This window comes from Coptis chinensis, chromosome 5 (assembly GCF_015680905.1).
Source record: "Coptis chinensis isolate HL-2020 chromosome 5, ASM1568090v1, whole genome shotgun sequence".
NCBI lineage: Eukaryota > Viridiplantae > Streptophyta > Magnoliopsida > Ranunculales > Ranunculaceae > Coptis > Coptis chinensis.
The window spans coordinates 60,060,740-60,088,476 of NC_141460.1; the positions used below are offsets into that span (position 1 = coordinate 60,060,740).

Sequence of the window (27,737 nt, forward strand, 5' to 3'; positions counted from 1 at the left end):
ACCCCTCTTATGGAAGAAGACAAGGATCACAATTTCTATTCCCTAGACGTAGATAACATCAAGGAGGATTTCCTTCGACTCTTTTTGCAACCCTTCTTTGCGCTTTTATGAAGTTCTCTCCTATTGACATCCATTCATCTCTTGACGCCATGACGGAAGAAGAATTTTTCACCCTCTATCCCAGTGATTCTTCTTACCCACCTATTGAGGAATGTCTTGCATATCTCAACGCCTCGATGATATAGACCTAAGAACACTAGTTGAACACCATTCACCCACCTCACATCCTCATGTCACTCATTTACCTTCCATCACTTAATGTTCCTCGCCTCTACCTTTTCAAAGAACCATTGAGTTTGTATTTTGACCTTGGCGTTTCTCCTATGCTTCATAACTATCTAAAACCAACTGGTGAAGAAGTAACACCCAAGGACAAGCCACCGACACTTTTTCATTTTTTCCTTCTCAAAATTATCCACATCCCATTATCTTCCACAACCATCAATTTTCTCACGCTCATTTATTTGGCATCCCCTTCAGTAGAGGACAAAGAAGAAACTCAGACTTCGATTAGGTTTTAGATCTATAAGGCTTTGCTCTCATTCCACTAAGCTACGCCATAGGAAATCTTGGTGCTTAATTTGTTTTGATGGTGCATTCCGCGGTTAACTATTTACGGAAGATCCACAATTGTTTAGATTATTGATATATGGGAAACTGCATGTTAATACATATATATCACTTTAAGTCTAGGGAATCTGACTTTAAAAGACCCAAGTTTTCGTACAATACCAACTTTTTGGAGTATAGGCCAAACAAAATTTTCAAACTTAAAAAAAGTTTTCCAATTTTGTTTGGGGGTGGCATATTTTGGTATTCATTTCAAATCATGTTGCCACTGTAAGCTTTGTCATGTTTACTCCAAAGAGAGTTTGTGTTAGTTAGTATGCATGCCGGTTTAATTGTACTTCATATTATCATATCATCTTTACAATATTTCATTACAGTGTTGCCAATTTTTGCCACAATTCTATGGGAAATTCTTTCCTTATCTCTTTACACTTTGAGGACAAAGCGCGCTTGATTGTTTGGGGTGGGATAGAAACATTTGCAAAAACTAAACACTTTTAGGATGTAAATTACGCACTTTTATTTATAAAGTGTTAAAAATTATAAAAATTAGTTAGTTACATAATTTAATTGTGTTATTGAATTGTTTCATGAACCCCCTTCTCCCAAATTGTTTGGGGTGGTATAGAAACACGATGTAAATGTTAAGCACATATTAGGTTGTATATTACATGCATTATTTGTCTTAAAAATAATAAAAATAAAAATAAAAAGTTTATGCTATACACTTAGGAATATTGGTATTATTTCTTCTCTATGCTCTTAATAATCTAGAAGTCTCAATGAAGCTTTTGCATTAGAATAGTTTTTAGAAACTTAGGTTAATATGTAGGTAATAATCTTTGCATCTATCTATAAATATATTACATGAGTATCTATGATTGTTTGGCAAGAAGTTTCAAATCTAGGCTAGAGTACTTATTCTACAAATCCTGTGAGAATATAGCCTAAAGCCTTATATGAGTGAAACATTTGAGAAATGACACAAGGGAGAAATATATTCCGAATAGAGAAATCACACGTCCACTTGCTTGACCACTATACCATGTCCTAAGAGTGAATTTATGCCCTTTTTGGATCAATATAGCTAGAAATTCTTACCTAAGTATATTTTCCGTTAGTCGCCCCACTGAGCCTTTCATTAGCCGTTCCATAAACCACAATTCCTTTACCCTATTACAAAAACAAAACAAAATAAAAAAAAAAAAAAATAAAAAAAAAAAAAAAAAAAATCAACCTACCCATTTTAGAATACGTATGAGAATAGGATGAGTGAATAAAAGAGAAGAGAAAAACCTGTGTAAACAGAAATTACTTAGTTGCTTCAGAAAAGAAAAGAAAAAGAAAAGAAGTTTCCATCCAAAGAAAAGAAAAGAAAAAGAAAAATAGAAATAAAATAAAAACTCCAAAAATAGAATAAAAGGAGTCGAAAAGCCAAAATAAAAAGGCTAAGGATGGAAACAAGGTGTAGAAGCAAAAGAACAAGGTTTTCTCTAGTTACGTAATATGAAGACCCTATTATCTCAGACTTGTCTTTTTGAATATCCGTTTCCTTCATTCTTAAACCATCTCCTAATCCCCGCAACACCTAATAAAGACCTCTAGCTCAATTAGGAATAGGTTAGTGGGATAGTAAGTGGCAGATGTGTTTGATCAACTTCGGCTTCCTTGTGTGCCATTGAGATTGTAAGGTAAAGTATGCCCACCGCATTAATCGGAGTAGCAAAACTTGAGTGGAAAAATCGTGAGTGATTTTTGTCTTGACTTTTATGTGAGAACCTACTTAAGGACGCTTATTCCAAAGTTTTGAAACAGACACATTCTGCATTTCATAGCATTACTCATTGTATATATGTTTATTCAGTAGATGATTGATTATTATGCATATATTAACTTAGGTTTCGGACATGATTATTCTGTATTCATTGCTAGTGAGATGTATAGATAATTGAGACATAAATAAGGAAACAATAGTTTTATTTCTTAGTCGTTGTAGTATAGATGAAGTTTGTGAGTACCTTCATCGAAAACTCTCGAGGGCTATAACTCGTCCACTAGGGAATTCCTAGTGGTTTAAGGCCTTGTTGCATATGGTCAATGCAATCACACTCAAATAAAACGAGTAGATAGAACTCCATTTTTGGTCACTTATTCTAATTTCTCATCTTTGCTTGAGGACAAGCAAAATGTTGTTTGGGGGTGGTTTGATAAGAGCCCAAAACTGTAGTTTTAACCCCTTAACCATCATACTTTTAGACCAATTATGTGAGTAATAATTAAGAGTTAATACGACACGTGTTTTTATGCATTTCAGGCTTCAAAGTCCATTATGTGCAGAAATGTGCCACTTTAGCGAGATAAAGGAGCAAAGGTCAGTTGCTAATGAGTTCTGTGAATAAAGGCCAAGATTCAAGGAGACAAAGCCTTTGTAAAGCCCGGTCAAAAGCTGAAAAGTCAACACGACGTAAACAAAGTGCACAAGTCGCCAGAACTTCCGGCGTCAGATCTTTGGACTCAGACCTCGGAATTGGGAGTATCTTATGTCAAAATGACCGGCTCGGAAAGAGATTTTCAATCGTCTAAGCCTTGACCCAATTAGAGGAGCAGAAGTAGATGAAACATTTGTCGAAGCCAATTGCAACTGAAGAGCCCATTTTGGACTAAAGAAATTGGGTTTTGGGCCCGATTTTCTGGCCCAAAACATGGCTCCAAGCCCATGCACGATTTTGGGATCTGAAAGTATAAAAACAATAGCTTGACTCTTTGTTAAGGGTAGATAGTTAGGTTATAAAATAAGTTAGGTTAGGAAGCTAATGTTAATGGAGTTTAGGGTTAGAAAAAGATAGATCTAGATTAGTTAATTACTTAGTTTTCATTCCATTAATTAGTTTCATTCTTTGTTTTAGATTAGTTATTTAAATCATTGAATATCATTCATTAGATAAATTAAATAGTTGTTATTCATTCAATCATATCTTGTTCTTATTGTTCTATTAGATTTATAAAGTTAATTACTTTTTCCATAATGACATGTTCTTATTATTGTTCTTGTGTTGGGAATGGTAGTATAGAAATTTCACATCAAATCATTACTCTCACCATTGTTCCTTTTGGTTTGATTAGTTGAATTCAATTTAAGTCTAGACAGTTAAGAGTGGAACGAATCCTTACTCATTATATTGCATGATTATGTTTTGAGAGTAAGAAGAATTGATTTAAACGTAAGAACGGTAGGATTACGTATTAGTGTTGTTAACATTAATATTTAGGATTCTACTATTTTTACGGGTTATCAGGCATCATCCATGAACATTGGCGTGCCACCTACCAAACTTGCTAGATAAGACAATCCTTCAAACGTCCACATCTCCTTCGGTACATCCATAAGTTTCACCCATACAGGAACAGATGCTACTTTGTTCTTGTAACTATCCACCTCTACTGTCCAAGGCTTAACCACAAATACTCTCCCCACAATGAATATAGGGCCTTTGTCTAGAATCTTTTGACGGTCCTCTGACATGTAAAGCTCATGTAGAAAAGGTCTTTATCGGTGGTGATGTCAAAAGATCCCTCAGCTTCCATTTCTTTTGTAAATGTTCCTTTACAATTGGAAAGGAGAGTATTTTATCAAGGAAGTATCCTACTAAGTATTCATCCCACTCCTTGATACCTTGTTCTAGTAACTCAGGCAGAAACTGGGCTACTCCATCGACCATAATTGGGGTAAAGGATTTAAAAGCAACTGTAGACTCAGCAGCTCCAGCCCTTCCAAACAGCGCACTCCACGAATTATTTCGAAACTCCCCATGATATGAATTTGTTTGCTAAGGAGGGGGGGATTACTTGTTGACCCCATGAAAGGAATGTTGTTAGAGGATTAAACTTGTCTTAAGCGAACTCGCACTGTAGCTCAATGGAGGGTTTTACCAACTAAAGATAGCTTAACCGAAAAACTAACTCAATCTCACACTCTCAGGCAGAGAAGTCACCGAGAAAAGACCAAAAACCAACAACAGTGCAAACACTAATGCTATCTCACTCCAAAGCAAACGATAAAGAGGAGAAAATCTTGTTTTTCCTTCGTGAGCTCAAACTGGTAGCAATGGAGTTTTCCCGATCTCACACTCTTAGACAGAGTAGAAATCACCGAGAAAAGACCAAACACCAACAACAACGCAAACGATAATGCTATCTCACTCCAAAGCAAACGATAATGAGGAGAAAATCTTGTTTTTCCTTCGCGAGCTCAAACTGGTAGCAATGGAGTTTTGCCTGAAATGGGAGAGAACTAAAAGTCGAAAGGATAAAACCTGTTCACCAAACTCAATTTTGCTAAAAGTGGTAAAACTGGAGCACTAGATCACCAGGTTAGGTTAAGATATATCACTCCCTTTCACCCATATTTCGGTCCCATTAGCTAACCCATATTGATGAACCAAAAAAAATGGTTTTTTCTTTCTTGTTAGTTTTTTAGATCAGTAGAATTCAATTCTTATATGGATTTAATGCTTTTGGAAGGTAGAGAAGGAGCTACAACATGTATACAAATGGAAATGTCAGACAAACTCATGCGTTGTATACTTTGTAAGGTACTAGCTAGGCAAGCTAGGTGTGTGATATTTATTTGATAAAATGTCAGACAAAGTTTAGTTTTTTGTACTCATTTATGTTTCATGCTTATTTGGGTAGCTGGAGGTTCAAACAGATATACAGATTGATTACTAGTATGCTTGGTGGTCTATAGTTCCATTGAACATGATATGTGAAGTGCTCTAGCTAACTTGGTTTGAGAAGAGTGTCCCACCTTTTTATACTTGAAGCTAGTGTCACACACTCTTGTAACTTGTATATATAATTTATCCTTTTCATTACTGTTGTAATTACCTTGTTTTAGATAGAAGTTTGAGGTGCTTATGGTCTGCATTAATTACCACGTGATTTTCATTTGTACTTGTCCAACTTCTCACATAATGAAGAACTAACTAGTTTTGCTTCTTGAACACACTTAATTAATATATCCTACCTTTTTTTTACTGACTCTCCTAATTTTATTTTTCAAGGTCAGGCCACATTGTTGCCAATAATTTATTTCTTTGTATATATATAATTATTGTTTTCTTTTTTGAGTGTCTAATTCCAGTTAGTGCTGGTAACATTTACCTTGTAGATAGCTAAGGCTACATGGAATAGAACCTTTATTCCCATTGAACAAGCCATTACTTTTACTAGGAAGTATGGCACTATGTTATCACACTGAATTTGTTTATTAGGATACATGGCTCCCAAAAAGCTTGAGGTATCTTAGCCTTGCTCCCAATTTCAGAGAATAATTTCTCTTGTTTCAGGGTTCTAGATCTCAGAAGATGCCACAAATTAGAAAAATCAGGAAACCCCGTTTAAAGGTTGGTGAACTTTAATCTCTATGGATGTTTCCTTGGTTCCCTGAAACAACTTGAAGTGCTTCAGACTTGACTATAGAAACCGAGTATAAGAATAGGGAGTGTGGCATAAACCTATTCCATGTCAAAAATATAAGGCAGGTCCTTTCTCTTGATTGGAACCGAATCAAGTAATTAATCTCCATTACAAGTTTTTCTCCCATTTTGTGTTCGGCATATTATCTTATGTTTCTTTTGCAATTAATTATGGTTTAGTTCAAAGAACTTTATTCTTAAGGGTTTCTCCTAATATGAGAAGCAATCATTTTCCAGTTGCTACTACTCCTAAATACAGGAGTTATATATTTTTTTTCAGAAGTGCTTTACTGGATGTTTGTAAGAGGTGGTCGAAGTTTTGAATGATTGATTCGAATTGATAACATGGTTTGCATTATTCCTGGTCTGGAACTCAGTTGCAATGTAACGTTTTTTTATCACTTTCGTCTTGTCAGAAGTAATGTGTTTTTTTTTTCCTTTCATCGTTTTTTTCGAATGATACTCTTCTTATTTTCTTTTTGGACTTTGATTTTTTGCATGTTAAGTTTGGACAAGGTTCGATGAATGAAACTCAAACCATGCAAACCGTTCTTTGTTAGACATATTTTGTGGATATTTTTGGTTAAATGTATGTAATTTTTTGAGATGGTGGAATGTAATTGATTTTGCTTTGTGAATAGATCACGAACTGGCTAGTTCAATTTGCTACATTCGTGATCATGTTAAGTTGTTTGCAGTGGAGTTTGATTGTATACGTGCTAAATGATTTATTCAATTTTCTAGGTACAAAATAACTTTTAATAATTTTTTTTTTCCAAAAAATGTATATTTTTATGACGGCTTTGCCAAAACCATCACAAATTGAACATGTTTCTTGATGGTTTTTGCTGAAAATTATGACACTTGTACTAAAATTAATGACGGTTACTATGTAACACTCACTATTTCATTGCCTATTATGACGGTTTTAGCCCTATTTTTAACATAAAATCTTTGAAGTATATAATGGTTTTCGTAAAACCGTCATAAATTTAATGACGGTTTTGGTAAACTTTTATGACGGGCTCTATAATGACGGTTGTTTTTTTTAATGAAAACACGTCATTAAATCTGTATCATTACGTCTAAAAGCCGTCATTATAAGTCTTTTTTTTTAGTAGTGCACCAGGACGTAACAACAACCCAAACTCAGGTCATCCCAAATATCAAATATAGCCATACATGGAAACAAATAATCTACCGAGATCCTGAAGCTCAGTCAACACACCAATGAAGGAGACATTTACTTTATAACAGCAGGAGTAATGAAGAATCATCAAGAGAGCACAAAATATGGATCTACACTTGGCAACGGCCTGAAACAAATAAGGAAATTCATACCAAACATCTATAAGTAGAGAGAGATGAACTACGTAAGACTTGATTCAAGTTCTCCCAAGAAACTTGATACGTAGGCAACTCTTATCCCAAGCAAGAGTGCAACCATTCCCCCTCAACCTCAACATCAGGTCGTAGGTAGAAACCTACACATCTACATTGGCGTCGTCTGCCGATTCGTTTCCTTGAGAAAAAGCATTCATACCATTTTCTCAAGCCCATGAAACTAGGTAAAAAATCCGATATCTTCGCCGAGATATCCATCGATATATCTCGGAAAATTGGTACACCGATATCGATTTTTCAGATATATCGGAATTTCGATATGAAAGTTTATATCACCGAGATAATCGATATTTTCGAGATAAATATATTCGGTTGATACCAATTGTTAATAATTTAATATTTTTCAAATATCCTATATATCCGAGATATATCCGAGATATCGAGATATATCGGTGAGATATCCGATATTTTAGAAACTTTGACTAAAATATGAGGATATTTTAAAACGATATATCCGATATATCTCGGTTTTAGGTACACCGATATATTAACCGATATCGAAATTTTGGGCCTTGGGTAAAACCACCATGGAAGGACAGCTCAAAGCTTTAGCAGATAAAATGAATACTCTCCAAGATTCTTTTATAGCCCTTCAACAAGAGAATCAAACTCTTCGTGAACAAACAACATCCAACACCAACAACATGGATCCCGAACGCCATTGATAACAATAGCTTCACAGCACTGACAACCATCACGAATCAACACCATGATGACTTCGCCCAGCGCTTGGAAAAATCAACCGAAAAGGCCAGCATAGCACAGATCGTCACCATTCACCGCTGAAATTCGGGACAAGCAGCCTCCCAATGATTTCATCCAGCCAAAGTTTCCAATGTACGATGGCAGCTCGTGTCCAGGTCAGCACATAGCTCGGCTTAGCCAGATCCTTACGCTCTACAGTGCTCCAGACTTTGACTACCTGAGATGTAGACTTTTCCCAGCCAGCCTAAAGGACGGAGCATTAAACTAGTTCTATACGCTAGCGCCTGATTCAATCCACAACTTCGACAAGCTCGTTGAAACATTCACAGCTGAGTTCGTCCATAATAGGAAGAAGCAAGCCGACCTGGACTCATTGTTCCAACTAAAACAAGCACACGGAGAAACTATGCGGGCTTTCTTAGGCCGCTTCAAAAAGAAATTGTTATCAATGAAGCCATGTCTCAAGGATAGCTTTGCAACCTCAGCATTCACCAATGCCCTCCTAGACGACTCCGAACTAGCAGGGTCTCTCATGCGCAATAAGCCAGAACACCTAGACGACCTGTACCACAGAGTCGACAAGTACATGAAGTACAAAGAATGGATGGCCTCTCGCAAAAGCAAAGAAGTCCTCGCAGTAAGCGACAAATAGGGACCCAAAGAAAGCAAGCAGTACTCAGGCACCAACTCCCAGAAGCCATTATTGTACACCAAAAGAGAATTCTCCAACTTCTCCAAGACGCCAAGCCATATCTTGAAGAGAATATATACAACACCTTACTTCAAACCAAACATCAACAAGGTGATAGTAATATCAAGACGCCCATACTGCCACTTCCACAAACTCCATCACCATGACATAGATGAATGCTGGAGCCTAAAGCACTACCTCCAAGACTTAGTTGAAGGGGGAAAGCTGAAAGAGTTCCTGCCAGAAAGAGACCTCAGGCATAAACTGAATTCCAACTGCAACAGAAGCAGGAGCCATAGTCATGAACTGCCTGCACGCAGAAGGAACAGAAGCAAAACAGCCCGACTATCTAAATATCCAAGTCAATTGAGGCACAACAGGCGACAACACTCCTCCGATCATGATGAAGAAAAGGTAATCCACATGATTACAAACACCTCCAGCAAAGAGACCTCCGGTCATGAAAAGTGCAGGCGCGTAGGAGCACTACAAAAAATCTACCACCTATCCCACAAAGCTAAAGTGATCACTCCTGCCAGCTCTCAATCTATGAGCTCAATATCATTCACTGAGGAAGATCTCGACAAGGTGTGCCTACCCCATAATGATGCTCTAGTAGTGCACGTCAAGATCAACGGATGGACAGTCAAGCAGGTCATAATTGATCCAGGCAGCTCCTGCGACATTCTCTTCTACCAAACATACAAAGATATGCACCTACCAAACTCAGTGATGATAGAGTCAAATGCACCACTCTACGAGTTCAATAGAGACCGCACATATGCCATTGGAGACGTCATCCTACCAGTCTCCATTGGAGAAAAAGAGGACATGGTTAAGACCTCAACACATTTCAGTGTGATAGATGTCAAGTCATCATACATTGCCATCTTAGGACGCAGGTGGATTCACAAGATCCAAGCAGTTCCATCAACCTTACACCAAGTCCTGCGGTTTCCTGGACCCCGAGGTATCATGGAGATCAGAAGCAGCCAACTAGAAGCTCACCGATGCAATCAAGTAAGCACAATAACCAACGCCAAAACTCAGGTCGTCTAGACAAACAACATCCTAAAGCAGCAAAATCCTCAAGCTTCCAGCCCTCTAGCATCAACAACATACAAGCTCAAGGGAAAGCAAGCACAAGTCGAGCCAGGAGAGAGTCAATTTGGGCACAGATGATGACCTAAAATTTGTTTATGTAGAGGTTGATTTAGACTCCAAGCTCAAGGAGCAACTTGTCAACTTTTTATCTCTCAATAAATATGTGTTTGCTTGGTCGTATATCGATATGCCAGGAATCGACCCTCAGGTCGCTTGCCACAAATTAAATGTAGATCCAACTATAAAGCCTTTCAAACAACAACCTTGGAAGCTAGCGCTCAAATTTTAAAAAGCCATCAATGAAGAAATAGAAAAGCTCAAAAAGGTTGGATTCATCAGAGAGGTCGAATACCCGACCTGGTTAGCTAACATTATAACCATTCCTAAGAAAAATGGCCACGTACGACTCTGCATCGACGTCACAAATGTCAACAAGCATTGCCCAAAATACAGCTTCCCCCTACCCTGGATTAACATATTGGTAGATCAAACTTGTAGTCATGAACTTTTATCATTTATGGACGCATATAACAGATAAAATCAGATACCACTTGCAGAAGAAGACCAGAAAAAGACGTCCTTCATAACCGAATAAGAAACATTCTGCTACAGCATACTACCATTCGGTTTGAAGAACGCCGGCGCGACCTACCAGGGACTTGTCACAAAATGTTCAAAGACATTATGGGCGACACTATAAAAGTCTACATAGACAACATGGTAGTCAAAAGCACCAAGGCGGGCGACCACATCTCTTACCTACAAGAAGCCTTCGGAAGATTGCGTCACAATAAGATGAAGCTCAACCCAGCAAAATACATATTTGGGGTAGCCTCAGGGAAATTCTTAAGATACCTTGTCTCATAACAAGCATTGAAGCAAATCCATAACAAATACGAGCTCTCCTTGAAATGCCGAACCATCTTCCAAACAACAAATACACAAGCTATCTAGCATGGTTTCAGCCCTCAACAGATTCATCTCATGTGCATTTAGCAAATACAGACCATTCCTGCAAATACTAAAGAAGGGCGCAACATTCACATGGACAGACGAATGCCACAAAGTTTTTAACAACCTGAAGGCTTACCTATGAACTCTGCCCATCCTGTCTAAACCAAATGAAAGAGAAACACTTGGGCTTTACCTTGCGACTACCGATTTTGCCGTTAGCTTGGTCCTCTTTCGTGAAAGCGAGGGAATCGAAAAACCAATCTATTTCACCAGCAAGACATTGGCAGATTCAGAAAAACATTACTCTCCAATTAAGAAAACAAAGTTATCTTTGTTATACTCTGCTCACAAGTTTCGACTATACTTCTAGGCTCACGACATCAAGGTCTTAACAGATATACCCATCAAGCAGGTCTTGAGTTCCACCAACAAAACAACTCGCATGGCCAATTGGGCTAAAGAACTAGGAGAACATCACATCGAATTTTTTCCCAGAATGTCTCGCAATGGTCAGGTCATTGCCGACTTCCTTGTTGACTTCCCTGTCGAAGATATCAACTGGGAGCCCGAGCCCATTACTTCAGTCCATCAACCAACCACCACAGACACATGGCACCTCCACGTAGATAGAGCTTGCAACAACAGCGGTAGTGGACTATGGGCTGTGTTAACTTCACCAGAAGGAACCCAGCTACAAAAGTCAAGAAAAATCGATTTTGCAACATCCAACAATGAAGTGGAATATGAAGCGTTAATTACAGAACTCCGCAAGGCACAATAATTACAAGTTTGAAAACTCAAAGCTTACAGTGACTCACAACTAATCGTCAAATAGATCACCAAAGAATATGTGAGCAAACTTAGCCAAGTACGCTTAGGTTATCAATGGGCTCGTTCACAATATTCTCCTTGGAACACATTCCCCGAGAGGATAATAGACATGCAAACAACCTAGCTTTCTTAGCATAAAAAACCCAAGATGCATGTCCCAGATCAGTTTACATTGACATCCTAGAGAAGCCCGCCTACCAACATAAAAGTGTCAATAGCCTTACGGACTTCCAGCCCTCATCCGAAGAAGAGATCACCCAATGTTGGATAGGCCCATTTCTAAAATTTATCTTACATGGCGAGATCCCAGCAGAAGCAAGGAATGCTCATGTCATACAATTTTGCGCTCCTAAATACACCATGATCAACGGACAATTGTTTCGTAAATCTACAGGAGGGGCACCTAAGGTGTATAACTCTACGCGAAGGCCAACTCATCTTCGACGAAATTCACAAAGGCGAATGTGGCAACCATGTAGGAGCAAGATCTCTTGCTCATAAAGCAATCTCCCAAGGGTATTATTGGTCAGGCATGCACATCGAGGCAAAGAAATATGTTCTCAAATGCCGCCAATGTTAAACATTTGGTCACAACCACCTAAGTCTAACACGGGAGTTGATCAACATAGCTAGCCCGTGGCCTTTTCATATGTGGGGGCTAGACATCATGGGACCATTTATCCCACAAAAGAAAATAAGACTCAAATATATCCTTACAGCCACAGATTACTTTACCAAATAGGTTGAGGCAATCCCACTTGTTCAAGTCAAGGAAGTCAACATTATCAACTTCATATGGACCAATATCATCACAAGATTTGGTCTACCCCACACTCTCATCGTGGATAATGGAACCCAATTTGCCAGCACACAAGTCAAGGCATTCCTACAAAAGTGGCGCATCATTCAAGCATTTTCTATACCTAGATAAGCTCAAAGCACTAGACAGGCAGAGGCCACAAACAAATCCATCAAAGAGAATCTCCAAAAGAAGTTGGAGAGCAAGAAAAGCCAATGGCCAAAACAACTTGAGAATATTTTATGGGCATACATAACAACAGCCTGAGTCAGTACCAATGAGTCTCCTTTCACACTTTGCTTCAAAACAGAAGTAGTAATACCATCAGAACTTACAATCATAACTACATGTTCTGACATCGTCGAATCAAGAGAAAATGACAACATCTTATCCAAAGAAGTTGACCTCCTAGAAAAGTGCAGAGAAACTGCTGCAATATCCCTAGCTCGATACCACCAAACCATCCAACGATCTTATAACAAGAAGGCCATCCCAAGATCTTTCCAAGCTCGCAACCTAGTCCTCAAAAGGACCTTAGCACCAGCCAAGCTAGACCAAACTTGGAAAGGCCCATACATAGTTTATAGAGTTGTTGGAAATGGAGCTTACTGGATCAAAACTCAGCTCGGTGATGTCCTTCCCCGACCTTGGAATATAGCTCTACTCAAGCGCTTTCACCAATAATTCTTCTCCAGATGTATCAATCAATATGAATAAAATTTCATCAACATTTTGCGTATAAGGGTTCTCCTTACATTCCATGAGTACCACGTATCGTGCACTCGCTGCCCAATTTGGGATATCAAAGTAACCGACCTAACACCAATGCTATAACACCCCTATTTTTATTCTCCTTTTTAATTAAATATATATAAAGTTAAATAATAATAATAATAGATAAAAATAAAAAGGATAAATATTAGAAAGAGATAGAGTAAAGAGGATAAACCCCATCCCCTATTTTTAAGGGGTTTTGAAAAAAAAAAAAAAGTGTTTACACAGGAGTTTACACAGAGAGTTTTACTCAAAGAAAAAAATGGAGATTTCTTGCTGGGGATTTGTTGGCAATAGGAGCGTATCACGAGTGAGTAGATCTAACAATATTGAGTGGTTTATTATATTTACTTCTTTATGTATATTCAATCCTTGAATTTGTTCTTTAAGATAATGGTCAGAGGTACAAGTATTGCTTGAGTATTGTTTAATATGGTTTCTTGAGTAGAAATTATTATGAGTAGTACACGAAAGTTTTCCAGTTGTTATATTCACATGTGTTGACCTGCTTACCTAAGCTAGTGGTGGTCAGACCTCATAGTTGTTTGACATTGGTTGAATTATTATTATTGTTTTTGCTAAGGTTCGTTAAAGTAATTTGAATATGTGAATGATTATAAGCTAAGTAGAAACCATGACATGCATGTGATGTAGTTACAGGAGATAGGTTTCGTTACACAGGAGGAGGTATACCGTACTCCCTTGAATTTCCTCACCTAATAATTACATACAGACTATGAGTCAAACTTTAATGTACATGAGCATAAATTTAATTTTGAACCCTTCTATAAATTTTCTTTTGTACAAAGATCATGCATGTGTGTGAACCTTTCTATTGAATAAGGAATGTGTTTTTACTCATGACGTGGGCTTGGTATATATATGGTGCACAATTAACTTTAAAGTTTCACGCCTTGTTAAAGTGCTAATTAAGGACTTATACTAAGCTATGTTGGTTATGCATGCTCAGCAATATTGTTATACGTAAGATTAAAATGGTATTAATTCGTTTATTTATATGCTTTCATTGGTGCTAGATACATGATCTATGCAGTAATATACTTGCATTATTTCACTGTTACGTTATAGTAGTCGGAACTCGGTCAATTTAATTTGTGAGTTAGATTTTATGATTTATGTAGTAACATGATGTGTTCTTACTATTTGTATTGTTCATATGAATCTTGATTGGTAGTATGAGCCATTAATAAACCGTAGAGTGATATTTGAAGAAGATTAATAGAGTACAGTTAACATTACTCCACAAAACTTCTCTGACGTAGTATTTAGTTTCTGCCTAGATGGAGACCTTTCCCCACACGGATGTTTGTAAACTTTAAACCATAGTGTCCTGACACATTGAAGTATGACATACTTAAGTTTTAGGAAGATCCAACGGTTGGATATGTGTCGAGGTTTTTATTATCAAGACTGGTTTCTAGTTTAACTCACTGTAGAAAACTGCAGTGTGCAGTTATAAGGTTTTACTTAGATGGAGATTGAATAACTACTGGATGGAGGTTATATTTAATATTTAGTTGTATAACACATGGTAGTATGACATATTAAAATTATAGACAGATCCAACGGTTGGATTTCTATCGAGGCATGCACAAGCGTGACTGGTCGTAGTTTTTCTATACCAGACAAACTGCAGTGCGCAGTCTTTTTCTTCTAATTAGTTAGAGGTCGATCCGATGTCGGATAGATGTAATATTTGATCTGTATATTTATCACACACAGTCGTTTTATACTTTAAAATTTCATAGCAATCCAACGGTGGGTTATCTGTTGAGGCAGCATAGAAAACAAGCCTATTAATATTGGTTAAGTTGTGAATGGAAATGGTTAGCTGTTTAAATTGGTTAAGAGCTACATAAGGTTTGATTCTAATCTTGAAAGATTGGTTACGTAGGTAGCCTTATATACAAGTGCAACCACTATATTATATATTATATATTAGTTTTTAGTTATTGTGATAACTATATGTGAACAATGTTAGTATTTAATTATGTACGTGATTGTGGTTGTTTAAAATGTATTCATGAGACATTTAACTAATGTGTTATTCCTAATTGAACCTTTTGACAACTATGATTTATATAATTGATAATGAGGTGAGTTAATTATTTATTGTGTTTGGAATCTTTAGTAATAAATTATTGTTTGAGACGATGTTTGTTTTGTAATAAAAATATTATGATAAATGAGAACTCTTGAGTATTAAAATCCGGTGAAAATTTTATATGTCGCCCACATCTTTAGATCTCTCCATGCCTCTTTGATGAAAAGAAATGTTTATGACTAATGATGTCATGTGAAAAGCCACCTTAGAAAGGAACTAAGTCATTCGCCTTGCGGGTTGGCTGTATTCCTTGAATATACGGGAATGTAAGTCTGTATTCCTTGAATGTGGCGGGAATGACCTAAGGTATTTATTGAATGTGCCATGAATGACCTGTTAGTATTATGATGGATATTCCTTGAATGTGGCAGGAATGACCCAAGGTATTCATTGAATGTGCCATGAATGACCTATTAGTATTATGATGGGTATTCCTTGAATGTGGCGGGAATAACCCAAGGTATTCATTGAATGTCCCATGAATGACCTGATATTTTGTTATGCCCAAAAGAGGCTTTGTGATTATGTGTATGAAAAGCCCAGAGATGGTTATGACTCACAAGTTACGAGTTTACAAGATGAAAATATGTTTCCTGGAGGCGATATCCCCGCTTGGGACATATGTCTTGTAGTGGTACTCGGTGTGAGTGAGGCACACGGATATGTGTGATTTGGCAAATGTGTGTAGTGCAAATCGTGGAGTAAGAACTAAAGATTGGGCTGTGTCTTTTAATAAATGAGTCAACTAGATAATTAATAAACAAAGTAAAATATTGATTTTACGTGTGATGGAGTTATTGCATATGATGTATATGATTACTTATGAGAAATGTTTATATGGTTTGTGTGAGTTGATACTCACGAGGGATGAATGTACTCCCTGGTTGTGACTTTTTTCTTGTTCTCATAAGTAGACGAGTGATATTAAAGTAAAATATTGATTTTACGTGTGACTGAGTTATGGCATATGAATATTTATGTCTTATGATGTACGTGATTTCTTACAAGGAAATGTATATGTGGTTTGTGTGAGTTGATACACCCGAGGGATGAATGTACTCCCTAGTTGTGATATATTTCCTTGTTCTCATAAGTAAATGAGTGGTTTTTAAGAAAAATATTGGCTTTAAGTATGAGCGAGTTGTTGGATATGATTGGTGATATATTATGATATGATGCATATAATTTCTTACGAAGGAATGTGAATATGGTTAGCGTGATATGATAGATATGGTGGTGTGATATGAATGTTAATTAATATTGGTGATATATTATGATATAATGGATATGATGGTGTGACATGAATGTTAATATTGGCGATATATTATGCCAGGTTATATATACTTATGATGGTTGCAGTGAGAGTGAAATAGATATATACTATAAATGAAAGTTTGGGAAATCTAACTTTGTTTTGCAGGAGGGTAGGACTTATTAATTTTTTATGCAGAGATGTTGTCCTACCCTAAGACGACGTGCTGGCTTAAAGGTAAAGTGTATCAAACTCATATTTAAATAAGTTATCATATGTATATGTAATAAGTGGAATATAAGTGGAAATTATATTGTAAGTTATTTTGGAAAGTGATAATGATGAATACTGTTATATGAGATTTTTGGAATTTTATATCAGGGGTTGAAATCTTACTTGGGAAGAAACTGCATGCCGTTTTGAGAATACGAAACTAAATTGTCTTCCAAGTTGAAATGATTGTAATAATATATTTCTTGATTTGAAAGAATGAACATACTGCTATACTATTTTCTATTTTTAGTCTTACTCATACCAGCAAATTCAATTTGCTGACCCATATTTGCTTTGTTTTGTAACATGGGTGTGTTCTTGGAAACATAGATGATGGAGTGTAGTGGATGAGGACACATGATTTGGATTTGCTCTTGGAGTCTCCTGGCTTAAGTTTTTCTGAAGTGTACAGTTTTGTTTTGAGACAGATGTAATAGAGTCGGGTAGTTTCTTTGTAGTTTAATAATGTGATTGAATGATTGTTTCTTTTGGTTTTAAATTTGATCTCAGATTTTTAATATCGTGGTTGATAATATGTTATTAGGGTTTTGTTTTGCCCTGGGTTTTCAGATGATTGAATAGGGTGGCGATTGAGATATTTATATCTTGAAAAAAAATTCCCTATTTTAATTTTCTTGAAATTTGGGGTGTGACAAACGTCAAGGTTAAGCACAACTTAACTATAATTACCACGCAAAGGCTAATTGTTAATCAAATTCAATCCACGGTCCCCCAAAAGGACCACAAATCAACTTAACACCAACGCCAAGGTTTAGCACAATTTAACTATAATTGTCACGCAAAGGCTAATTATCAGTCAAATCCAATCCAAGGTACCCCCAAAAGGACCACAAGTCAACTTAAGGCCTTTGAAAGGGTTAAGTTTGACACAACTATAATTACCACTCAAAGGCTAATTATCAGTCAAAAATCAATACGAAGTACCCCAAAAGGAACCACTCAATCAATCCACACACACCTAAGGACATGAAGAAACATAGGTGCCAACTATGCGCATCTATCAAGTCATGCAAAAATACTTACGACCTAAAAGCATCAGGCGATCTACCAAAATATGACAGGTCATCGAATATACTACTATGCAGGACAGGTCGTCAAATAACAAAATAAGAAGCAAGGGAAACAATCACATTCATACAAAATTCATTGATAATCTCATTTCAAAACAAGTAAGTAATTTAACTACTTTACTTACTACAAAGTCGGTTAGATACTAGAGGCCCCCAAGTTATCCTGGGAAAACGACCTTAGCATTCCCATCAAAAATAGAAGTTATCAGTATCAACAAATATATATATATATATATATATATATATATATATATATAATTCAAAAACTTTATCCACCATCAAACATATCACAAGAAAGATAAGCTATTTGACACAAGACAAATTCTCCACATTCAAGGGGTCCAGATTGCAGCCCTCTTCACCAACAGAGCCACCAGCCGGATCACCACTTGCATTAAATACTTCAGCAGCAACATCCTTAGTTGGTTCGACAACTGGTGCAACACTCAGGTCGGTAGGCAGATCAGATTGTCTACTAGCATCTATAGCAGTACTTTCTACAGTTACTGCTGTAGCCCCACTTTCGATAGACCTTTTCAGGATTTTGTACTTACATTCTAGTTCCATATAATCATCCACTAGAACATAGACATCACCACTATCTACCAGATCGACCAGGTCCTTGTACTCCTTCTAAGCTTGTTCAGCAATGGCCTGCGATTGTTTGCTCTCAGCAATCCAATGTGCTACCTCCACCATTATAGAGTCAAGAGATGGCTACAATAAAGCCACCTTCCCAGCCAAATCACCGACCCGAGCCCTCAGCCCTACCACTTCAGCTCGTTCAACCTCTTGCACAACCACCAATTTATCATAAGCCTCCTTGGCAACCTCCAGCTCCTTCTTGTACAGGTCAGAAATAGTTGCCATCTTTCTCAACTTCCTATATATCGCCAAAACTTGACAAGAGAACAAAGTAAGTCAGGAGTCAATATCACAAAGCACAAAACAAATCGTAGGTCAGAGATATACTTACAAAACACATCGAGCGATCCATGTCTTTCAGGTTCGCCTCCAAATCTTTCCCAGTCTCTAGCACATGCCTATCTCCATCTAGGGCAATACTTTCTAACAACCCATTCGCAACCAGTGAAGACTTGAAACTGCAGTCCTTATTCTTCACCAGCCGCGCCAGCCCACTCATTGGGTCGTAATAGGTGACCGTCCTATCCAGAACGTCAGACTTACCAGCCTCATCACCTTGGAGCGCACTTCCAGACCCTTTATATTTTTGGGCAGTTGGCTAAGTGTCACAAGCCTTCTTCTTGCCCCTAGAATCAGCAACACCAACATCAACCACCAGCTCCTTCAGATTCATCCTTTTTAAAGGAGCCCGACCTGATGAAGTACGATCTTCCCCCATAACAGGTCGTTCCTCAGACTCAGGTCGTGTCCTCTTAGGTCCATCAGGCTCGCCACCCTCAGTTTGCCTCCTCAACTGAGGCCTGCGAAATGGAGCGGGAGCATCACCACCTCCCCCAACACTCCCACTTCCACATCCACCTTTATCATTCTCACCCCCCTCCATAGGTCATCTACCCAAAGAAAGGTTACCATAGCCCCCTCCAACATTTCTTGCTCTAGAAACAGCCCTCTCCTTTGATCCTCTCTTTCCATCTCAGTATTTGAGCTAGAGTCGGAGATATCAAAGACTAACTTCCGGTCCCTCTTCTTCTGCTCAACCTTCTTCCGATTGATCTTCTCACCTCCGCTCTTCTTGAAGTAATGCACAACCTCTCCCAAAACAGATCGTTTCTCCTCTCAACTCAAACAAGAAAACTCTTTTATAGCTTCGGTGTTCGTACATCCATGAATAGCAACCTCTGCAAAACAAAATATGATTGTCAGAACGTTCTAATATCAACTACCTTACATACACTACGACCTATAACATAATGACCTACCATCCCATTTTATAGTACGATTCGCCAACTCCTAGTAAGAAGGACAATAATTACCCACAACCAATAAAGGCCTACGCCCCCAATCCTCCTTACTTACACCCACAATCACAGGAGATTTATCCTTCATCACATGCAAATTAAAATTCATAGCAGACGACCTCTTCACCGAAAAATGCTAAAGCACATCCAATAAACAAATGTTATAACCCCTATCATTCAACAAATCCAACACATGAAAAACTCTCCAACTATTCTCCACGAACTGACAAGGGGCTTTCCCACAAAAGTTCAAAACCTCCACAGCAAGACGTGAGAATGGTAACCTCATCCTAGCCTTCAATTGACTATAACAAACCATAACACCCCCATCTCGAGGAACGTAATCCAAGCCAAATACATTTCTCTCTCCACTTAGGTCGTATATTGTCAGATCAGAGTTCACTCAACCAAACTCCCCCCTCAGATCAACAATATTTCCTACCGACCCAGGTCCCGCCTCTTATGCTATCCTCCCCAACGACGAATACGATGATGCCTCATCTCCACTATATGCCATAACACCACCATCTCCATCACTAACAGTTGTCTCCCTCGACTCCAATAACACTTCCCCGCTCACACTCCCACTAGTAATGGACATGACAAACATAAAAGCGAAAAGGAAACAAAAATATTTAACTTTGTTTATCAAATAGAAACGCACCTGGGTACAAAAGGTTGGAAATTTTTGCTTTTCTTTTTTCTGCTTCTTCCTTTGTTTTGATAAAATGAGGAGATGAATGAACTTCAGACACAAAAACCCATTAGCTACACAAATCTTAAAAAAACCAAAATGTTTTGCCTCCCCACAAAACACAACCATAACCAACTTAGCTCGCCCACAAACCCGCCGCGAGTTGGGCCTATGGATCATATCCAAACAGTTCCCGCACATTTTCCAAAACCATTCAAATAAACCAGCTGTATGACACGTGTAAGGAGCTTTATTTTATCTTTTCTTTTCACACCACCGCTATCAAAATAAAAATAAAAATAAAGGGGGTTGTGTAAGTACCCTCCATTCTCAAATCAATTACTACAACACACATGTCCACAGACCAGGTCATATCTTCACATCTCGTATATCCCTAGGTCGTACTACGCCACCAGGACGTAACCATGACCCAAACTCAGGTCGTCCTAAATATCAAATACAGCCATATATGGAAACAAATGATCTACCGTGATCTTGAAGCTCAATCAACACACCAATGAAGGAGACATTTACTTTGTAACAGCAGGAGTAATGACGAATCATCAAGAGAGCACAAAATATAGATCTACACTTGACAACGGCCTGAAGCAAATAAGGAAAGTCAGACCAAACATCTATAAGGAGAGAGAGATGACCTACGTAAGGCTTGATTCAAGTTCACCCAAGAAACTTGATACGTAGGCAACTCTTATCCCAAGCAAGAGTGCAGCCATTCCCCCTCAACCTCAGCATCAGGTCGTAGGTAGAAACCCATACAGTACAATACTTCTTTCAAAAATAAAAGAACGAAAAAACATATAGAATTCAATACTTTCTACAATTTTAACGAAGATGGTATCGTCATGGTACTCTTAAATGTGGAGTCCTACACACCGTGTTACAATTTCCAATGTATTTTAAATGTGTAATTAACAACGATTTCTCTAATCTTTATAAAAGTACTCGTGTGGTGGTCCAACTCCATATGAACCCAATGGCTAACTAGATTTTTAGGCCGTTCGGCATCGTGGCGGTATTAGCACCCGAGAAAGTGGGATTGGTACAGTGGTGAATGGTATACCCTTCTCTGTTAAAGATATATAACTAAGAGCAAGTTCAATGGGGGGCTATATAGGCTGCTAAAGGCAAATATAGCACCCCAACCACAAAAATGTCATTCCAATAGGGCTGCTAAAAGGGTCTTAAATTTGGAAGGAGTCAAAAACCAAGCCAAAATTAAGACATTCACTAGCAGCTGCTTATAATAAGTTCGGGAGATGGATGGCATAGTTTCTGCCGTCCATGTGTTAAATTTCGACGGACGGCAGAAACTGTGTCGTCCGTCCAAAAAAAATTCAACTTAAGTTAAAAAATAATGGACGGACGGCAGAAACTATACCTTCCTTATCATTTAGCACTTCAAAACAAAAAAAACGATTGGATTGTTTTTATGATTTTGGGGTGCCAAATTTGGTTGGGCAATCTAAAAGGCCTATGTGGCACCTTTTATCAGCCCAATTTAGCAGCTCTCCATTGGACTTACTCTAAAAAAGACTCACAAAGACACAAACCCATTCCTTATAAGGTGGGTTTGGGTTTTGGTGATGGACGTTGGCGTCTGTGTTGGAATTTTGAGTAGTTGACTCCGAGGTTTCCAAATGTTGGGTGGTGTGTTGTTGGCATTGGTCATGTTAACACCATTGTCACCAAATTCGGCATTTTTTTGAAATAAAAAACTCATTTAAAACCCAAGATATTGGCAAGGCATCTGGTTCTAGTTTAAAACCCGGGTTTTTCAAAAAAATGTGCTTTAAACTTAAAAACAGTTTAAAACCCGAGATTTTGAAAATCTCCCATTTAAAACTTTTTTTTTTTTTTAATCTAAAAGAAAACACGAGAAGAAAAAAGGGTTTTGGAGTTTACCTTTTTGAAGAGTGGGATAACGATTGACTTATTGAGACAGTTCTATTTTGCTTTGGACTATTAATAATTGGAAATTTTAAAGTTATTAACTTATTTGTAGTACTTGATTATGCCATTATGGTTGGTAATTAGTAGTATCTTATTTAGAGTCGTGTTTTGGTACTAAATCTAAAACTTCTAGTATTAGATGAGTAATTATAATTTGATACTTTCATGTATTTGAATTTTCTTTCATTTGTATTATTATTATTTTTATTTTATGTGCCTATTTTTTTTCTACTCTTATAAAAAATCAAACTCCTTATCTATTATATTCTTTATCATCGGTTTTTACTGTTTCTTTTACGTATTATACGTTTTAAACCCGTTTTACCGTTTTAAACCCATTTTTTATGCCATACATTTTTTTACATTTTTTTTTCCATTTTTTTCCCGATACGTTCCGTTTAAAAAACGAACTAAGTTTTTTTCAAGTACACCGTTTTAAACCCGTACCGCACTTGGTGACAATGGTTAACACTGTGATATTCTCTAGAACTAGTCATTTTTACTTTGTGAATTTTTTGCGTCTACATTGGCACTGAAGTTCATTACTTCGTGGACTTCTGGTGATACTTCAAATTGGGCTCGAGCTCAGGCAGACATCAGACCTGGGCTGGGGAAGCTCAAAATAGTTAAACCAAGTTTAATTTACAATCTATATAATAAAGCAGCTTGGTTTTTTATGTTGTTATATCGAGCGGTCAGGGAGAAAGTAGTTTTGGGACGATCCTACGGTAATAAATCAATTTCATTTAAGTCTAAAGAGTCTTACTTACTATAAAAATACTTATTCTAAACTGAAATAAAAACCATTGCTTTTCCCCTCTTCACGACAAGAAAAAACCCCATTTTTTCACGCCCCAAAATAAAAAAGAGGCGCTCCCAAGCTCCAGGTTCAGGTTCAATTAAAAGGTATATATCATATCCTTACTTAATTTCTCCACAAAAAGTTATACCTATTTGAAAATGATATACTATTGAGTGCTATGATTTTTGTTGGTATGAGTTATCTAAAAGAAATTTTGTAATGATGGTTTGATGTAGTATTGAAGAGATATTAACGCGACTTGTGGACCTCCCATAACAAGATTGAGGGCGATGAGTCATTTTTCAAGTTGTTTATATGGGTATTTTTTTATCCTTAATTTATGGATATATTGCCTATCAGATGCTGACGGTTTCGATCTATTTGTTTATTGTGGTGAAATGTGTGTTATTTTTTGTGTACCATGCAATTACAAAGACTGCTTAATTAATAGTTAAACTCAGTTCATTATTTGTGATACGTTGTCGGCATTGGCTGTAAATTATCGTTTAAATTAGACATCGTATCTATTTAATTAATATGTATAATTCACTTAATTAATACGTACAATTCACTTAATTATTGACAGTCTATCCTAAAGATTCTCAACAAGCTGAGCATTAGTGAGCACAATTTATCTTATCAATCAGCCAGGTTTTTGTTTCTATTTTTTTTTTTAACCTGCATACAATTTCATTGCTGAATGACACTTGATACTTATATAAGCTTCAACCATGCATACTGATGGTGTTACCAGTAATACCCTTGGATCAGTGTTGAATCTCAAGTTGAGGTGTGAACTTTTGTCAATTTGAAGCTTTTTGATTAACACGAAAAATTCTTACATTTGTGAGGTTGGAGAAGGTTGTTGATGAGAAGGCTGGTAGTATTTCATCTTTGCAAGGAGAGATTGACTTGATTCAGGTCAACGTTTTAGTGTGATATTAAATATTGTTTATTTAATCATTACTTAGTTATAAATGTAGCATTTTTACACTGTAGAGTGTTATTGTTCAATAGGTATAAATATCGTGCACCTTTAATTTTATGCCCGACTTTTGGAGAATCAATTCAATCTATACTAGATTGATAGTTGGCTTATATTTATTGTGTAAGCATTTTTGTTATGATTGCCGTTGTTTTGGGCATTTGACGTATCACATGGAATTCATCTCTTTGTAATAATGGTTTCGAAGAAGTTATCAGGGTCTGAGATGTTGGACCAAACAGTTTGGGGTTGTTTATGTAGGTTGATGAATATATTTTAGTAGTTTTAGCACAATATTTCTCCCCAAATTTTTAGGAAGTCTTTCAACAATCTTTCAAAGTTAGTCGAAATATAATAAGTAATTTGAATTTTGTATTAACACTATTGATTTGTCTATTTATGCAGAAGAAAGGCTCAGTAGCTACTGAGGAGCATGTCGGAAAAGGCACATGCATGCACAATTGAACTTGAAAAGCAAGTTAGTTAAGGATGGAAGAAAACTCCACCCTCTTGAAAACGATTATAAACGTTTAAGTTAGCTAATTATAAATGAGTGTCTTTCAACCATTTATTTATTTATTTTTGTTGTCTGCTCTACATACCTTAATTGAAAGTCGCAACATTGCTTTGAAATAACTCTCTTTCTCCCCCACTTTACTCGAGCAAAAATATATGTACCCACAAAATTAGGAAATAAGAATAAGAATCATTCGTATGGTAAAACTTTCCAAAAAACAAACAGACTACTAACCATCGAGAAAAAACAGTTCGTTCAACCCCTTTTTTAACTTTTCTTCACTGGCAAAAAGTTTTTCTTCACAACCCAAAAAAAATCCCAATAAAGCAAGTTCGACTCTCTTTAGTGGTTTCTACAAGTATTCCAAAAGCACTCCAAGTTCCACCCTTCAGTGGGTTTCTTCAATAGTGGCAATAGAAGGTGTTTTCATCCAATTCTTATATGAGTCTTTAATTCTTTGTTTGATTGTCACCTTATTGCCTTATTCTTAGCAATTCACTAATGCTACCCTGTTGACTTATACCGACTGGCGACTACAGTCCACCATATTCCATGAGAAAGCTAGCTAGAGTATTTTTTTTATTATTATTTTTTATTTTTTTGTTTCGATCAACTTTACAATCTAGAATGGAGCCTCTAAATGAGTGTATGACTGAACTTTTCATAAACTTAAAATAAGTGTTTTGGCAGGTTATTTCATGCAAGGAATGCACTCAATTTTTAATACTTTGCATGACTTTGAGATAATGTAGTTCAAAATTAAAGGTTATTAGTTCAATAGTACCATGTATTTACGTTGTGGAATATCCAAGCTAGGAACCCCAATTCATCTAAACATTCCTATTGTACATTAGAAACCAAGGTATTTGTGTTGGATGCTCACAAATTTTTTTATCAAAGGTGTATGCATTGGAAAGTTAATGAGTATGCATGATCAGTGAAGACTAAGCACTACTGTTTTTGTGGGTTACCATTTGAACATTGATTAATTTTGGCCGTTATTTAATTGGTTATGCGATGATGCAGGGAATCAAATGAATATGAAATGAAGCCTCTCTGTTTTTCAACTTCAAAATTACGAATGAAAAGCATTGATCAACAGAGAAAACTATCCATACTTGCCTTTAATCTGCTATGCTTATTAGTCCGATCTGCATATGGTTTCATGTGTGATAAGAGCCCAAAACTGTAGTTTTAACCCCTTAATAATCATACTGTTAGACCAATTATGTGAATAATAAGTAAGAGTTAACACCGACACGCGTTTTTATGCATTTCAGGCTTCAAAGTCCATTATGTGCGTAAATGTACCACTTTAGCGAGATATGGAGCAAAAGTCACAGAACTTCCGAAAAGCCGTATCTTTGGACTCGGACCTCAGAATTGGGCATACCTTATGTCAAAACGACCGGCTCGGAAAGAGCTTTGTAATGGTCCAAGCCTTGACCCAATCAGAGGAGCAGAAGTGGACGAAAAGTCTGTGGAAGTCAACTGCAGCTGAAGAGGCCTTTTTGGGAGTGAAAGAATTGGGTTTTGGGCCTGATTCTCTGGCCCAACCCATGGCTCCAAGCCCATGCACGAATTTTGGATCTGAATGTATAAGAACAAAAGCTTAGTTCATTGTTAATGGTAGATAGTTAGGTTAGAAAATAAATTAGATTAGTTAGCCTCCATTAAACCTTAATTCTAGATCTAGTTTTCATTAGATTAATTAAGTTTAATTTCATTTCAATTCTTGTTTTAGATTAAACTCTCAAATTATTGTTCTTGATTGATTAGATAATAAAAATAGTTATTTTGACAATTTCGATTTATAGATCTAAATTCCATTATTGTTTGTTATCATTTCATAGTTATTAATTAGATTTCGATTATTGTTTAGTGAAATCGCATAAAGTTAGAATCTTTTCATTATGTTTAGTTTATATTCAATGGGAAATGTTAGTTTAATGAATCAAGGCTAAAACCTCCATTAGAGGGGTTGATGAAGCCTTGATGAAAACTTAGTTGTTAGTGTAGAATTGTTTGTAGATTCTATTCCACTCTAGAAAGTCGTGTTTCGCCATGAGAATGGGTGGACGACTTCACATGCTAGTTAGTACTCGGTAGAAATGCCATGAACACTAGGGATTAGAACTCAATTTCTTGCCGTGAAGAACGGAGAATCGAGATACAAGAATCTATACTAGGTTATTAAGTTGGATTCGAGGTGGATTCAATTCCCTCTAATCCTTTATCTAGATTCAAAAACAAGCATATTCCCATAGTATTCGTAGTTAAATTCAACGTAGACTCATTTTAGTTTCATCGTAGTATAACACCCTTCATAAAGCTCTCATTGACTTAAGAGCGACTAGTTAGACTTAGAAAACAATCCGTGCTAGGGAACTAGGAGTGGAACGAACTTCGTACTCCATTTAGTGCAATTCGCATTGAGAGTAAGCTTTGATAATAGACATAAAAGTATTAAGTTTAGTTTACTTACGTTTGGATTCATCGTTCATTTCGTAGGTAAACTATTCATTTTACATTTATCAAATGGCGCCGCTGCCATCTTAGTTGCACTTTAGCATTGTTTTCTTTGTAGAAGTAGTCATTTTTAAGTCCCATTAAACCCACCCACCCTTGTTTGATTCATATTGGTGGTTGCCGCGAAAAGTTTTGGAAAAATTCGAGAAAAGCGATCGAAGGCCGCTTCTTCAAAGAGAGCGACCC

General features: G+C 36.9%; 1 protein-coding gene across 1 annotated transcript; it reads left to right on the top strand.

The window, feature by feature from the left end:
* The first annotated feature begins 9,330 nt into the window (after positions 1-9,330).
* On the top strand, positions 9,331-9,966 carry LOC147498182 (uncharacterized). The gene has a single exon (XM_086563164.1). The coding sequence runs from the start codon at positions 9,331-9,333 to the stop codon at positions 9,964-9,966; it is 636 nt and encodes a 211-aa protein (XP_086419290.1).
* The last annotated feature ends 17,771 nt before the right edge of the window (positions 9,967-27,737 follow it).